The 17,706-nt window shown below is 43.4% G+C and overlaps 1 protein-coding gene across 37 annotated transcripts in view; it reads right to left on the reverse strand.

The window, feature by feature from the left end:
• The window catches only part of ank3a (ankyrin 3a), a 115,749-nt gene that overhangs the window by 31,973 nt on the left and 66,070 nt on the right, over window positions 1-17,706 (reverse strand). For 22 of the 37 annotated variants that reach the window (XM_046402634.1, XM_046402633.1, XM_046402645.1 and 19 more), the window contains 15 exons: window positions 17,054-17,251; window positions 15,944-16,042; window positions 15,656-15,754; window positions 15,431-15,529; window positions 15,117-15,314; window positions 13,480-13,578; window positions 11,663-11,761; window positions 9,609-9,806; window positions 9,331-9,429; window positions 8,413-8,511; window positions 8,159-8,257; window positions 7,931-8,026; window positions 6,148-6,220; window positions 5,854-5,910; window positions 1,819-1,942 (listed from right to left, as the gene is read on the reverse strand). In XM_046402634.1, the coding sequence (XP_046258590.1) occupies window positions 1,819-1,942; window positions 5,854-5,910; window positions 6,148-6,220; window positions 7,931-8,026; window positions 8,159-8,257; window positions 8,413-8,511; window positions 9,331-9,429; window positions 9,609-9,806; window positions 11,663-11,761; window positions 13,480-13,578; window positions 15,117-15,314; window positions 15,431-15,529; window positions 15,656-15,754; window positions 15,944-16,042; window positions 17,054-17,251 (1,736 nt within the window). The other 15 variants (XM_046402639.1, XM_046402638.1, XM_046402637.1 and 12 more) reach the window with 8 other exon arrangements.

The following is a 17,706-nucleotide window of genomic DNA, read 5'->3' on the forward strand; positions in this document are numbered from 1 at the left end:
GGAAGAAAAGTCTCCAAAAACAACAAAAGGGCAGCTCTTTTTTTCTCATTTAAAGCATGATTGTCTCTTTTCCACACCTGCATTAAAAAAAAAAAAAGAAACACATTTTCAATCTGCAGGCGTGATGATTTTTCTTATGACGTGAGGGAATAAATAAGCTGAGTGGTGATCATCCACAATGGATCCCGAAAAACAACAAGTGACGGCAACAAACAGAGAAACGACAAGACAGGATGACACCGATGTGCAATGTGGTTTGGGTTAGCGACTTTATGGAGGTGCGGTTGGGGTTAAAAAGTAGTTCACTTGTCACAAAGGAGGGACACAATTCACAGCTAATGTTGTCTACTACTACTACTACTACACCTACTAGTCTTTTCTTACCTGATTCTAGGGCTAGAATGAGGCACAGGGTGCGGGAAAACAAGGAAAAGAACAAAATAGAAGAGTGAAAAGCAAAGCATTTTGAAGACATTCAAGCATGATGCGGCTTTCTGTTTTATTTAAATTCCCCACATGACACTTTGCGTGACCGTGCGCTGTAACTTGGCACAGGTGTTTCTAGGTTTTCGTGGGTGTGTGTGCAGCCCAGTCAAAGAGCAAACGATGCAATGTCGATGTCATAAACAGAAAGGTAAGGAAGAAAAAGGAACTTGCTCAGCATCACACACTCGCTGATCAATAAAATACAGTATTTCACAGCATTGCATGCACACCAACGCAAAGAGACATCACAAGATCCTCACACACCGGCCTTCTACTTCATATGCAATAACAGAAGAGTGGCAGTGTGATAGGAACTGTTTTTGACTCTACTTTGTAGCAGATAGTGAAGTTAGTTTATACAAAAATAACAGTGAACTTCATCTGTAGTACCCTTTTTGTTCTAAGCATACCAATTAACCATAAACAGTAGTAAATAAACAGCAGTTTGAGCAAATAACTGGAGGTTCAAACCCTCAAATGTGGCCACCAACATTTTATATTTTCTAATCTTTGTAATATTTTAAACTGCTAACAGCAGTTTACATAATCCAATTCATTGCTTTGGTCTAAACAATATCAACCCAGGAGGCTCATCAAACAGGATTGTTTACATGGAATCTCTCCATTTAATTCATTGTTTCCCTTGTTTGCTGTTGGCCCGCTGATGTAAGCGGCTTCCTGTCACAGTTAGTGAAGTTGTGTTTATCATTCCAGCCATCACAGTGCATCTGCCATCTGTTAGCGTGGCTACAATGCACTCTGGAGCTGTCCAGCACTCGTCCCGTGTGCTGCTGATGTGTTTTCACTGGAGCCTGCCAGTTTTCCAACACACAGTTTGTCCGCTACTTGAAACTGTGGTTAGGCCTGAGCCAAATCCTGATGCGCAGCTGTTCACGGAAAAGATATCAAAGTTCAAAGATACCGCTTGTATGGCTGGTGTTATTACTATGGGTCATTTGTAATCTTTGCATAGGTTTGAATGAGGCCACACAAAATGCTGAATCATTACGTCAGGCTGAATCATTAGATGGCAACTTTCCAGATGCTTTCTCTGGCGATTTCTATTATTCTGTGTTGTTGTTGGGTTTTTTTTCCTCTGTGTTGGAGGGGCTGTACATTATACAATTTATTTCAGTCCAATATACACTATACAATATAATAACAGCATATCACACCAGATAAGGCATCATAAATCTGAGTGTACAGGGTGCAACATCCACCACATAATCTGGCCACAATAATCTGAGGACAACTTGAACCAATAGCTGACAGCACTGCACCACAGTACATCAGTGGTTTTCATACCATCTAATAAAAACAGCAGGTGCTTACCTGGCTGAGCGGGCTCCTATGCTGAAACCCATGTACCCCTCCTGAGGGAGGGAGTCATCCCCCAGCTCTTTGAGGTCCTGAGGCCGCAGGTATTTGTCTGTGTCGCCGGTCATCGCATCTTCACCTGGTGGGGCGGGGAGTGAAATAATAAAATCCTCCTGTTAACTTCAAAAGCAAATCCGGGCAAGAGGTGCGATGCGGCACGTCGGGAAGAAAAACAAGCCCACGCCGCCGACATCAGTACCTCACTTATTTGATTATGGTGCTTACAGGAGGCCTGGGATCATTCACCAACACCACAGCATACCTTACTGCAACTGCAAAGCCACCTGCAACTTTTTCTTTTTGTCTATTCATCCTGACTGTGGCACAATAGCAACGACAACATGAGGCTGAAACACACAGCAGCGCCGATGCTTGACTCTTTTACGGGTTAATAATTTCAGAGAAAAATGTCATCACACTCGGCAGCAAAGCCACTTTGCGGTATATCTGGAGCTCCCCTGTAAAACCAAACGCAGCTCCTTTCACACAACACTCAGAGACAGAGCGCAGCGCAGGGTCTCACAGCCACCAAAGCCTCAGCACAACAAGCAGAGAATAAGCAGAAAGTGAAGAACCGCAGCGCACCTCGATCGGCGGACCGGTGGACGATGACTCGCCGGTCAAAGAAGCCGGCGGAGCGGCTACTATGCTTCCCCTTCTCCCTCATGTCCGGCTCTGTCCTGCCTGCAACACTCTGCTCCTTCACCGCAGCCCCTCCCCCTACCTTCAATACTGCCGCACTCCGATCAGACACCAGCACCCGTGTCAAGTTAGATGGGAATGAAAAAAATAGTCGTTTCCGGTGTTACATTTCAAAATAAAATTATGGTTTAAAAGTATTAGGCTGTAGGGATACTTCCAAACAGGTCGAGGCTTGAAATATTATTTTCGTGTACGTGTATGCATGTACACTTGTCTAGTAAGGGCAAAATACTACGGTATTAAATACTGAAAAAACTGTGTACTCTAGTATATTGTTTTTAACCAAAGTGTCCAGTCGGGAGTTTTCTATGCGCCTTTGTTCCAAAACAGTGGCCCAGAATAATACACCTTGTGTTAGCAAAATAAAGCTAACACATGTAACACTGCCGATCTAGAATTTAAGACAGGCTTGGTGGCCTAATTCATGGCATATACTTTTATTGTGATGGTGAAATTGATCACCTAACTTCCTGTGTTTTTCTAGAAGTCTGTCAGACTTGACAAAACTGGAAAGCAATGGGCTCCCTGCCGCTGTAATATGTATCACCGTCCCGTATCAGCTCAGATAACCCCGCCACCCCAACACACACACACACACACACACACACACGTCCTGAAGCCTCGTCCTTGTCCCTCTCTAACAACCCAAGAGACAAAAACTAAAGGCTGAGTGAGTTGCCACCTATCCCATCCACTGGTAGAAAACTAAAACTGATGAAAATAGAACAGACAAAAAATTTCACATCGACTCTCACACCATCCCTTTGTGTCTTTTTGCACTGTAGACTTAAAAACACCAGTCTCCGAAACTCCCTCTGATGTTTTCGGGACTTACCTTTTTCCATAGCAGCCATACTGATCACAACTCTTCTTATATCTCTCGAGTTATTTCTAGTTTTCTAAAGCTCCACAAAACGTTCCCAGGACGAAAAGTAAATCCAGAGAGAGTTGAAGACTATCAAGTGATCCATTCAGAGCCTCTGGTGCTGATGGAAAACGCTGCCCTCTCTTCACCCCACGCACTTAACTCCACTCTATAACTTGCGCGTTTTTTCAGCTGGTGCGCACATTATCTGCCGCCTTCAGAGAAACGCAACTCAAACCCAAACAGATCCTGTGCCTCCCTGTTGCAAAACGCCGCACACAGCCGAGCAGAAACAGCACAAGTCCGAGCCATCTGATAGCAGCGGCCACACAGGGGTTAATTCTCCCGCAAGCGGCTCAACAAAAAAGCTCATCTCATCGGATTTAAAGAGAGAAAGTCCCGGTGCGTCCCTGGCTCGACGGCATCAGACAACAAACTCCGGCTGAAGAGAGCCAACAGGGGCCGCACTCAAATGTGTTTACCGCTCTGTGGAGAGCACAGTCAGCTGACAGGTCGCTGGAGCAAACGCATGGGAACCTCGGTGGAGGAGACAGTGACGGGGAGGAGGAGGAGGAGAAGAAAACCCTCACTGAGCACCCCTCCTGCCATCTCTTCCTCTGTGGAAGTCACCGAGAGAGTCAAACTGGGAGTGGGGCTAAAATAATGATGAAATAACCGCAGCAGGCCTCATTTTTGCCAATTTTTTTTTTTTAAAAACATCTTGAGCAACATTTCTCCGCAAAGTTCTTCCTTCTACTTGTTGCACACAAAAAAACTTGCACAAGAATAAGTGAATTTAGAACAATTACGCAAGAGGTGCCTGACAGTTAAAGACCTTAAGTATACAGCAGCCATAGTAATAAAAATACCCTCCAGTACTACAAGGATTATGGAGATACTCTGACAGCACAACAAGGAGTTAAGTGGTTCACTGAAGATGGTGCAATTAGTTGCTATAGTAGTCCATAGAAAGCATAAGATGAGCGTGATTACACACACACACACACACACACACACATACAACAGCCAGGTACCAGGAGTGACCCATGCACTCACTCATACCTACAGTTTAATAGGATTGGCTTCCCTCATATAGGATTAAAGAGAGATGTGGAGACTCTTTACGTCCCCTAACTCCTTCTTTCACACACACACACACACACACACACACACAACTCAAGCCAGCCTGGTGCTGCAACTACTGGGCAAAGTGAATATCAAGGCTGTGTTGCAGAAGTACAATGCTGATGAACTGAGCACACAGTATAAACAGTTTATATGAAGTGTATGAGGCCGTGGATGCTCTTTGCTATTCCTGCTGGGCAGTAATAACCCAATGAATCGATGTAGATGAGGATCTTCATCGTGTAGCTACTAAACAAAACAATCCATTATCACCTGATATGTGTGTGTGCGTGCGCGACTTGTTGAGTCTAGCTGTATCAACTGACACAGAAACACTCCTCCCCATTACCACCACCAGCACCACCACCACCACCACCACCCGTCCCCTAAGCAACAACCCGTGAACAAGCTCATCAATTTTGCAGGCTTGTTGGCTCTGTGGTTCCAAAACAAACGAGAGAGGCCTGAAGTGGGCAGCCTGAAACAATGTGACTTGTACTATGAACTTGGCTGTGCCATTTGGCTTTTTAATGTTACGTAATTCATCGAGGTTTACATTTGGTAAAACAAGATGGTTTCACTGAACATCTGAGCGTTCGGGTCTCTTCATAATTTGTCATCTGAATGAAGCGCTTTCATTTTCTCACAGCAGCTCCTTCAAAGAGACTGCAGCGCTAATGTTGGGATGACACATCAAAAAGTGCAGTATGAGACTTGTGGTGGTAGTTAAAAATAACAAATGTCTTTTTTTAAGTTGCAGTGAAAATAACATCAGCAGTGTCAGTTTGTGAACAGAAAGAGGACACTCAAACCTGACAGAGCACTGAGCCAGATTCAAGGCTAAAACAGCTTAATAATTGAATGTTCGCTGATGTGATTTCCTGGATGAAGCAAAAATAGCAGAGACTTTATTTTTTGTTTGACGATGGTGGGCAAATTACAGTAAATATAACAAAAAACCTCACAGAAATAGACTATCTGCTGTGTCCGACCCTCTTATTGGCTCTTGGGATGACAATCAACAACATATCTGTCTGTCTCACAGGGCCGACAGAATAATAATTTAAGTGTATAACCACTGCTTTCTGTATGAGTGGAAAGTGTGTGTGCTCTGGCTGTCGAGTGAGTAATTTTTTCCTCGAGAATTTCTAGTGGAAATGGACAGCAAAGCCGACCAGCAATACAGCAAAGGCTTGACAGTTAGCTCCTCGACGAGGCAGGTGAGTCCAGCTGAAGTGCGGTATGTTAATGGAAAACCAACAAACAAACAACAATGGAGGCAAACTGGTGACAAATACCTTCATCAGTATCTGAAAAAGACTCCTCATTGAGAATTTCTGGCACATTGGCCTGGACTGTGTGATTTGGACACACACACACACACACACACACACACAGTGAAACATGCACGTTAATGAACATGATATCACATAGCACACTGTGACGGGTGTATGGAAATCATGCGGTGAATTGATATTATTTTTACTTCATTAAATTCAAATCACAGCAACAATTCGCAGGTATCAGCTAAACCTCATTTTAGTACTCAGTAAGTGAAAATGATGGGAATGAAGGGAAAGTTCTTCACATACCTTCATCGTCCGACATGTCGAGGTACTCATTCATGGTCTCTGGGACATTGATTTTGTGTTTTTCTGATGCACTCTGTAAATGTAAAACAGACAAGTGAGCAATTCAAACAACAATGTTTTGCTGAAACATACTTATTTTAGGGACAAATACCTTCAACTTTAAACCAGTTTGAACAGGGTTTGAAAAGAATATGTTAATCCTTTCATAATACGTGAAAGGATCATTTGAGCTCGCTGTCGACACTCAATCAGACGACATAAAGCACTGTCTCGCCTGTTTGTTGCTTACACACCTTGACATCTTAAAACTTGAAAGTATGCTTTCTGATATTGTTAAAGTATCCAGTAATGCCACTAATCGCCAAAGTTCCTACCAGCTCGCTGTGGATGTTTGGAAACTCTGACAGAGACTTTCAAAAAAGGAGCACAGAGCTCAGAGAAAAATACAGGGATTTACTGGTGCTGGCATTTCCCATAACAAAATCAGAGAGTATATCTCGAGAATGAACCATTTTGAAAGTGTTCCATCATCTGAAACTGGGTCAATATTTTCAAGACAACTATAAGTTCAGCATTTACATTCCAACTGAGGTGTGACCTTCACTTATATTTCCTAATAGGGACTTTAAACCGAATCTCAGCCATGGCCCCTTGTCAAGGCCATTTTACCCACATAACTGAGCAGCTAAGGTGTCACAGGCTGCACATGTAGCTTCAACAGAGCCATGAAGCAACAGCACTGGCCTCTGCAAGGTGAATAACAGATCAATCACACAAAGGGGTGGAGAAACGACCTTCATCTTTAAGTTACTTCATTTATGACTAATACACGTTGCTGCTGATTGTGCAGGATCCTCAGTGACCTCCCTTCACTCACTGTTCCTCTTGCTCTCCTTTCACCTCTTCATCATCCTACAGTCTTTCATTGTTTCCCACTATCATCCCCACCCCACCCACCCAGGGTCAGATCACTGTTAGTGACCTGGGCTATTTGAGGAAGTACTTTAAGCTTCAATCTAAGCCCTCTCTCTCTCTCCCGTAATCAGGGTAACTTCATACATGTGACACAGCCCGACTCACTGACTGATCTGCACTGACTCCTCTCGCCGTACGCTGCTGGGTGATATACAGTTCCTCAATAATTTTTGCATGGTTTTGTCCAATAGCGACAAATACCTTACATTACCACTGGTGATTTTCTGAAGCATATCTCACGTTTTCAGCACTCAGCAACTCCCTCAATACAACTGACAACCAAGTTTTGCCGATTGTCTCATGCATTCCACATCTGACGTCACTGCTTGCCTTGTAGCTCCTGACTGCAATTCCTTTTGGTAGCCAAGACTTAAATCTTACATGTCAGAGAATCCTTGAATGCACCACTAAGGGGAACTTTCAAAATCAGAAACTGTGCTGGCGACTGCATTGATATGCAGAAATATCCCAGACATACATGACTTGAATGAATGAAACCTTTACTGAGCCTGATAACTCTAATTCAACTATTTTCACGTTACTTACTATTTTAATAATTTGAAAATGAGTACATGATACTAAGTGTATGAGACTGAATGGGCTAAAACATGCAAAACAAAACTGAGGATGCTGAAATGCTGAGTTCTGAAATGTTTTTCATTCTGTCTCTTATTGTCTGGGTACTAAAAAAAAACCTAAAAAGAATCAAACTTGACTTGATTTAATTTGGAATTTATTGGAATTGTGGTAGAGATTGTGCGCCTTTAACAAGCGTACATGATATGTCAATAAGAAGGCAGTATCTCACCATGGCAGTCAGGTTTTCATCCGTCATGGGCCGCAGAGTGTCCACCACAGAGATATACCCCAGGCGACAGGCGATGGATAGGGCAGTGTTTCCATTCTGACCAGTGACAGACCAGCAGGAAGTTATTCACAGCAGGCGCAAGGAAAACAAAGAGCATTCAGTATTTCGTTGAGCTTCAGCTCTGTTCGAGAGAGAGTGTGTTTGTGTGTGTGTGTACTGTACACTGACCACGGTGAGCTCGTTGGCTGAGGCCCCGTGCTGAAGCAGCAGGTTGATGATGTGGGTGTGGCCCTGCTGAGCTGCCTGGTGTAGAGGAGTGTACCCGTTCTAGACAGACACATAAACACAATCGGGGATATGTCTCGTATCATATTTCTCTGCATAAATCTGCATCTAAAGGAGGATCTACACAAAAACATAACAAAAAGACTGCATGTTAGTGTGTGCGTACAGCGTGTGTGGGTGAGCATGTGTTTTTCTACCTTGGTTTTGCCATTGAGTCTGGCATGGTTCTGCAGCAGGAAGTTTGCCATCTTTGCGTTGCCGTAGTGACAGGCCACATGCAGCGGAGTGTAACCCATCTGCATGAAGGGAAGTGGATGAAGAAAGAGACACAGACATGACGGGACGAGCGGACAAAAAGACGAGGAAAATAAAGTTATGGATGCTGAATGGAGGCCTCAGCTTGTTGTGTCACAGTGTCTGAAAGAACTGGCAGTTATTTTCTATTAGAAATAATTGTGCAAGAAATAAACAAATGTTTTGAAATGGGAACATTTTATTTGCCTCTACATCTTAGCATGTGATCTCTGACTCTACACAGAACTTCAAAAACGGCATCATGTTTCACGCTCACACTGAATTGTGAGTACAGCGCATAATAGTAATGGAGGAGATCAGTGAGTGAATAACCTGTTGGCTGTCAACAACTGCCATGTCAGCACACACACACACACACACACAACCTTGTGTTAGTTCAACCTTCAGCACAGTGAATGTGAGCATCCTGTTATGAGGCCTGTATGTGTGTAAGTGAATGTAGCTCACAGTATGTGACCTAACATCACAACATGTATATGTGTGTGTGTGTGTGTGTTTGCTGCAGTCTGGGGCGCATCTATAAAGACATGAACACCTTCGACTCAGATATCAATCCTTTATTTATGTAGCACCTGAGATGATTCTGGATGAATGTGCTTGTGCTTGTGTGTGTGTGTGTGTGTGTGTACATGTGTTTCTCACAAAAAAAAAAACAACAACAAGATATAGACAAGCATATGCAGCAAAGACAACCTTAGGTATGAATAAAAGATTATGCATCAAATTTCAACCACGAAAATAGAGACCAATATTTGTGTATACATTTGTGTGTGTGTTTGTACCATCTGAGAAAGCTTTACCTTTGTCTGCGGGTTGACATCAGCTCCGTGATTGAGAAGGACTTCTGCAACATTGACCTTGTCCTCCTGAGCAGCTAAGTGGAGTGGTGTAAGTCCGCTCTGCATATGTGGAAAGGACACGCGTAAACACGTGTGAACACGCAGACACATTTGTGATGGTGGGAGCAAGTAAGAAGACTGAAACATGCCATCCCTCTCAGGAAACAGGGTGCTGGAAAGTCTTTTGAAAAGCCTTAAGACCCGTCTGATTGTCTTCTTGGCTGATAGTGAGCAGGTACCTTATTACAAACGTTGACATTAGCGTTCTTGGCCAGCAGCAGTGACACGAGGTCCACGCTGCCCTCCTGCGCTGCCAGGTGAATGGGGCTGATGCCTTGGCGAGTCATCGCGTTGGTGTCGGCGCCGTACTCCAGCAGCGTGGTCCCAATTTCCATTTGGTTTTTTTTGGCAGCGATATGGAGTGGTGTGTATCCATTCTGAGGCGAGCCAAAAAGATTCAGGGGTTAGGAGGTCATCATAAAATGAAGCATAGACAAGTCGGATGGCCACTGTGGTTAGACCATTTTCACTATAAACAACACATTTGTCACCACAACCGTATTTCCTGCACTGCAAGATCCTGAATCAAAATGAAAACTCAGAAGAGGTTTCACTAGTTCAGCAGAAGTAGTTCAACATTACTGCAACTGCCGAAGTAACACAGAGCTATGAAGTGTTGGCATCAGTGTAGGCTACCATGCAAAGATTTTGGTCAAATGTAACATTTTGCATCTCAACATCTAATCCACTTATTGATGAAAACCAATCTAAAGCAAATCATGCAACTGGGTTTAACAGAATGTCTCAACTGTAGATTGACCCACAGGTGAGCAATAATAATGACTTCAATGCACAGCCAACCATGAAGGCTGGAGGGCCGGATACGTTTTGCCTGTCGCCCAATACAAGCACGGAAACATCGGCTTACCCAGCGATGCTAAATTTACATTTATCATCGGATCATTTGAGGAAAGAGTTGCCACTTTTTGAGGATCTTGCGAATGAACACTTGACACCTCAGAGAAAAGGTTTCCCTCAGCTGATTGAACACATAAACAGCACTGATACAGAACGAATGGACAGAACAGTCACCATCCCGACATTTCTCACACTGGTCGCCATGAAGAGGACCTGTGAGACAGCATTAAACTAAAAACATTTAAAAAGATTTCCCTGCCAGGATCCTCACTGGTGGCAAGAAAACTGAGTGGGTTATTTCCAAACCGTCCTCCTCATTTGAATCACTTCTTGGGTTATTACAGCGAAACTTATTTCATGAGTCACTGTTTTGATAGACAAGGTGGATGCACCATGTTTTATGCCACCACTCTGTGATCATACACTGCTTGCATTTGTGTGTGCAAACACTTCTAGACAACTCCTCCGCTACATATAGATTCATCCCTTTCCAAATGCTCTGAAATTAGACCAAACTCACCCACTTTAGCACCCAGCCAAATGAAAAACAGTTTATAGAGGGAGAAACTGAGGGAAACGGAGGCTGGGAGGAATGACTAAGAGTGTGGGAGGGAGGCAGGAAAAGCAAAGGAATAAATAGAAACTGATACAGATTAGGGAAGAGAGAGTGCAGGAGACGGAGCCAGTGACAAAAAGGAAAGACAGCGAGCAAGGATAAATCAGCTTCACAAGCTTTGGTTTCCCTTTGTAGGATGTCTGCTCTGAATGACAGTCCAGCCAGAAACACTTCCAGAAACATCTTTTGGTTGTTCTGCCATTCAGCTCATACTTGTTCCATGGTTTTGACAGACTACCAAGGCCCAGTCTGAGACTGACCACAATTTGACCATATGCCACTGACCATGTGTCTGTGTGTGTGTGTGAGACATTCTTAAAGTGTTTTTTGTTGTTGTTGTTGCTTTTAATTGGAAACACACAACATTTACAACTCTGGAACAAACTTCAGAAAAGTGTGTGGTTTTAAGTAGTTACTGATTCTGGAGTACTTTAATGTGCTACACAGAAGCAGTCCGTTCACATGCACACCCCAGTTTTATTTTATGAGAAATATGAAAATATAGCATCCAGTAAACCACCAAGTCCAATATACCGGCTACATGTGATAAATTCTGGCTGGTTGAGTGATTTCTAAGCTGCACATTCACTCAAAACGTCATAGGCTAGACAGGATGGAATGGGAGACAATGGCTGAGCATTAGCTCTTCATAGACGGACATTACACACAGAAAACTGTTATTGGTCTGAAATGGCACTGAGGGCATAAGCCAGGTGAATTTACTGGAGTGTGAGTGTTTATGTGTGTTTTTGTGGATACCTTGGCGGCAGCATGTGGGGAAGCTCCCTGATCCAGCAGCAGCAGTGCCACTCTCTGATTATCATAGTGAGCAGCTACATGCAGTGGAGTTAGCCCGCTCTAAAACACCCAACACACACACACACACACACACCCAACACACACACACACACACAAGCGCGTAGCACAACAACGGGTTAGAAAATCGCCTAACACACACGGCCACACGAACCAAACCGATAGAATGTGAAGACATAAAGACAAGAGAGACGAACATCAAACAGATGGAAGACAGCAAAGGAGACAGTTTAGAGTAACAACTTCATGCTGATATTGAGAAGAAGCTAGGAGAGGATGACATTATCACAAGAGACAGATTATGATTATGTTTTTGCGGGTTTGTGGAATGTTATCAGCAAAATGGCAATCTTTTATTTAGCTTCAGTAGCACAGGGACAGTTAAAAGTTCTCTAAAGGATCGCAATGTAGCATTTCACTCCTATAAGACTGTCAACTGTTGGACAAAAAAAAGATTAAATCGATGCGTTGCTCCCTCTAGAAAAACTAAATGCTTTCTTCAGCTTTTTCCACATATGCATATAAATGCATTTTGATGTGTAAAACCAGTGGAATTCCTCAGTAGTCCTTTTTGGAGAAAGCTTGGAGGTGACATTGGCCAGTCATTGGACAGTGTGGATGTAACAGATTAGATTTTTTTGTTTCGCAGTGGTAGGAGGACTAGCAGTATTTAGAGTGCTAGCAGCAGCAGTAGCAGCTTGTTGATATCCTTGTCTTTGATTAAAAATCCCCATCAGACTCAGCAACCAGGACTGAATCACCAGGAGGCTCACCAAGTCACTGGAATGTCCCATGGACTTCACAAAAAACTTGAATTTACTCAGAAAAAAGTGTGCAGAACATATGCTGATAATCTCATGAGTCATGTGAAACATTTACTTTTTAGTTTGGGATAAAATGTTTGTTGGTCAAAATGTGAGGAAACTAAATAAGTCACTGTCTAACTTCTAATCTCTAAAGAAAATGAGTGCAATTAAGTGTTACTCAGTGCTACAATGGGACTGATTTTAGTGCAATACCACCAAACAGTGTGGAAGCTTCATTATCATACCTGACTGCCATTATGTTAAATGCTCTCAGATGGTGGCACTCACACACAAATGCAAACACACGCATGCACGCACGCACGCATAATCAGTGCCATTAGGCTTGTGCAAAGTGTGTTTGTATGTGTGTGAGTGCCTGTGTATACAAATGGCTTTGCACAAGGGTGCATGTGGAGGTGGAATGAGTGCATGTTATCAGGGGAATAAAAGCAAATCTACCCAGAAGGTTTTAGCAAAATGAACAAGCATCTGTTGGCTGTGTTGTTCTGGGATCAGACCTAAACCTGCCACTCCTCCACACAACCACCCCCATGTCCAGCTGCAGCCTGCAAAATGCAGCTGCAGAAGGGTTCTGCTTTCTCTCCTACAGACAGGCTGGAGAGGGGCAGGCGACAGACGGACTTCCAGAATGATAAATGGTCACAGCATCTGAAAGACTTCCTTATTCTGGCCACTTGTCAGCCAAATCTCAGTGGAAAAGCTGACTGTCTAAAAATCTATTTTAAGGATAACAGCATATGTACAGTTTCTTCTTGATGTTTTGTGCTTTTTATTTATTATTATTTGAAAACTATGATCCTGATACACCTTGTTGCCAGTTGCTTGTAATTTCTCACATTTTTCAGAAGCAACACATCTGAAAGCACCCTTAAACGTTGGTGAAGGTAAAGATCGTCTTCTCTAATATGTGTCGTGCGCTAGGCCTCGTCTCACCTTTCCAGCAGCATCAGGCGCTGCTCTCTTCTGTAGCAGGAGACTGGCCACCTCCATCTTGCCGTACTTTGCTGCCACATGCAGGGGACTGAACCCTTTCTGTTGAACACAAAAGTTGATATACAATCAAAATGAAAGACAGTGAAAAGATGGAGAGCAGAGAGGAGGTTGAGAGACGGATATTCAAACAGGAAGTGAATATTTGCTCTGTTTCAGGTCAGCCTCTGCTGGCCCTGAGGTCAGGCTCTTCTTCATAACAACATAGTTTCTCACGTGAATGACTGCATACATTTTTAGTTGAAACCAAAATAACAGGATTTGTACACAGAGGTATCTTTATCAGTATAACTGAAACACAGACTGACTGTAACAAAGACCTTTTTTTTTTAGACAGACTGGAAGGTTATGGTGATATCAGCCTATTCAAAGCCCGGAGTTTGGTTACTCTATAAGTTAAAATTGATTTTTGATTATTATGAATTCCCTTATTCAGCTACTGTAAAATGTATGATGACCTATTAACGACTAGTATCTGTGCATAACATATTTAGTTGTAACAACACGTGAACTAAAATTCATTTAAAGGTTTGTAATACCCTGAGAGTCTAATCCAAAGGCCCCTATTTCCTCATGTATTCCGGACCTATAAATGGCTGTTGTATAATGTGATCATGTTAATCTTGGCGTCCTTCCCGTGTGTATGTGAAGATATTTAAAGACATTGGGTCATATTTTCCAGAGGAATGTGGGACTCCCACAGATTCCTGTTCCATGCTCTGAAACGCACGACCTCATTTGCGTGACTGGTCACTGCTAATATTCAGTATTAGAAGACAACTTGCAGGATAGAGGAGTAATTTTTAAATGTTTTAAAAATGTCGGCTCTTTAATGATGTCTTTGTTCCTCTCAGTTCCTCTGTTCCCAGATTGATGTGACATCATTTCACTGAACAGCTGACTCAGGTGATGTCCCAAAAGATGCTGCATGTGTGTGTGTGTGTGTGTGTGTGTGTGTGTGTGAGAGAGAGAGAGAGAGAGGAAGAGATAAAGCTCTGGCACCATGGGGTTTGCTCTTCATTAATCTGTTCCGCTGCCAGAGGTCACCTTCAAAGACAGCCCCAAGCAACACATCACATACATGTACAAACTAATTCCATAAAGTCTGCTCTGCATCTCTTTTTGACCTTCATCTTCACAATTAGTCATATGTGAAACCACCACCAGCTCCAGTATTTTACATTATCTGTCCATGGCCGAGTCCACACATGAGAAAAATCCTCCTGAGGTAATAAGAATTGTAATGACTGGGCCAACACGGACACTATTACTGACTGGAAGGAAAACACTGTAAAACTGACGTGACTGATGTGACAGAACTTAATATGACTGAGTCTTGTAGGCAGTTTAGTGGTCTAATCAGTGGAGTATATGAATTCTTCTGTATAACATCAAACCAGTGACAAATAAAATAAAACAAATAAACTTGACTAGCAAGCACCATGGAGACTTTTGGAAAGACTGGTGCCCACTAGTGGACACACATGGCACTGAACTAATGAGGACGATGAAAGAAATAGAGCTATCCGACTCCTGGATCTCATTTCATGCAGTGAACTTAGATCCTCCTCCATACCCACCTTAGTCGACGAGGAGAGTGAGGCTCCATTCTCCAACAGCATGGCAGCAACATCCTGGTGTCCTTCACGGGCAGCCAGGTGAAGGGGGGTGTAGCCTGAGGTGGTGGCAGCGTTGGCAGAGGCGCCGCACTGCAGCAGCTGCTGGACGATGTCGACTTTTCCCAGCCGGCTGGAGATGTGCAATGCTGTCTGGTCATCCTGTGGAGGTGAAGAAGGAGGAGAAAGTGACTTTTGGCCCAGCATTTCATCATTGTTCATCTTTTTTTTTTTTACTGTCCAGCACACTGATTAATTATGAGGCTCAGTGCTCTAACCTTGGATTTGGTCTCCACCTTGGCTCCGTTCTTGAGCAGGTATCGGACTACGTCTGCCTGGCCTGCCCTGGCTGCCATATGGAGAGCTGTCTCACCTCGCTACAAGACACACAAACAGCAATCAGCAGGAGCTTTTCATATGCAACAATGTGGGCTTTACACCCACAGAAACATGTGTTTAGAAAACCTGTACTCGTAATATTGCATCAGAAATGATCCACTCACTACGTTGGTTGTGTTGGGCGATGCTCCGTGGTGTGTCAGGGCATGGACAATGTTCTCATGGCCCATGAAGGCTGCCACATGGATGGGTGTCAGGCCAGACTGTGCAGAGACAAATATGATCATTGCCATGTATGCAGTGACATAACAAGTCAAGTCCCATCAACAGACAAATTGCAATGAATGAAATAGAACAGCTTAAAAGTCAGTACAGATTAAAGAAACCACTTTTGGTACTAAAAGTCATAGAGTCAAGCAGGGAAGAGCAAACATGGTCCAGTGGTGTAGTACCTCAGTGACAGCCTGGATGGATGCTCCATGTCTAAGTAGTAGCTCCATCACTTTCACTCTGTTCTTCTTGCAAGCAATGTGAAGCGGAGTGAAACCATTCTGCACACAGGAAGAAAAAAAAAGTCCACTCTCCAGCAAGGGACAAACTCTTCTCAGTCAGAAAACATCTCTAACTGTGGCTGCTTTTATTAGGCTGATAAGAGTAAACAAATGATCTGCCAGGAAATGAATGATGGCGCAAGAAAAATAGCACCTGCATACCACAAGGGGGAGAAACAATTATTTTATCTCTCAATTCTTGTCCTCCTCAAAGAAGTTTTTAGAAAGTTTCTTTTTATCGCTGTATGTCCATCGCCCACATTTTGGCCTATCTTTACATGATGCATGTTCCTCCAAAACTAAAAACCACACAACGCGACAGTCTTTGATTTGCACATTTCCTCCTTTAAATCAGTTATTCCATTATTCTCCATGAGGACTCTTCTTCTGCCAACATTTTGTAGGAGACCCGAAAGCTGACATCTTTATCCCCAAAGTTACGTATGAAAACCTTCACCACAAAAATAGTTTCTCTCAGTGACAGCCTCTGAAATTATCTTTATCAGTACCGGTGTCTACTTTTAAATATTATCCTTCTGTTTGACACTTGATTTCTCTCTTTATATATTTTTCTTTTCATTTTATCGTAACTTATACTTAACTATACTCAAGGCAGATGGCGGCCCACCTAGAGCTCGGGTCTGCTCCGAGGTTTCTGCCTTCTAAAAGGTAGTTTTTCCTCGCCACTGTCGCCAAGCACTCATGGGAGAATGTTGGGTTCTCTGTTTACTTAACGAGTTTGGTCTAGACCTGCTCTAATTGGAAAGTGTCATGCGATAACTTTTGTTGTTTTGTTTTGTTTTGTTTTGTGAACTGGCGCTATATAAATAAACTGAATTGAACGATGGTCTGTGTTTTTAGTATTTGGTCAGGAGACTCTTGTAAAAAAAATCTTGATTCCACAAAGTCCAGTGAGTAACCGCAAAGGGTTTATTTTATATTAATACTGACTGAATGGTTTTGTCCAATATGACCGTGTCCCTCCTTCCCTGTCCAGCCCTTTATCCCTACCAGAGCTTTGGCGTTCGGGTTGGCCTTCTTGTCCACAATAAGCTTGGCCACCTTGTAGTGACCACAGTGGGCAGCGACGTGCAATGCCGTCAGGTAGTCATTGGTGACATCGTCCACCGGCACGTCGTGCTGGAGCAGGAGCTGGACGCAGTTCAGGTGGTCCCCCTGAGTGGCCATGTGGAGCGGTGACAGACCGTTCTATAGTGGGGGTGGGAAGAGAGGGAAGGAAAGAAAGAAAGAGAGAGACAGAGAGAGAGAGGGAGGGGGAGAGAGAAAAAGAGAGAGGCGAGACAAAGAGAGAGAGACAAACACACACGCAGACGGACACGTAGACAGATGGACAGACAGACACAGGAAGTTAGGGCGAGGCCAATGTGCTGCACGGAAAGACTGTGAAGGAAGTTGCTCTGAAGGTTACAGAAGCATTGTTATAACGAGGTCATTACAACAATGTCTATTTTGTTACACTGGTCGTCCTGCGCGGTCAAACTGTAGGGCTACGCAGCGGAGACAGGCTTTTCTGGAGAGGTCGCACACAAGTTATGGAGACAATGCGACAACACTACAGCAACAACAACAGACCTGCTGCTATCTGATTGGATAATACAATTCAAATAGCTCTGTGTGCTTCTGGAAGCTAGTTTATACAGTTT

This window comes from Scatophagus argus, chromosome 10 (assembly GCF_020382885.2).
Source record: "Scatophagus argus isolate fScaArg1 chromosome 10, fScaArg1.pri, whole genome shotgun sequence".
Taxonomy (NCBI): domain Eukaryota; kingdom Metazoa; phylum Chordata; class Actinopteri; family Scatophagidae; genus Scatophagus; species Scatophagus argus.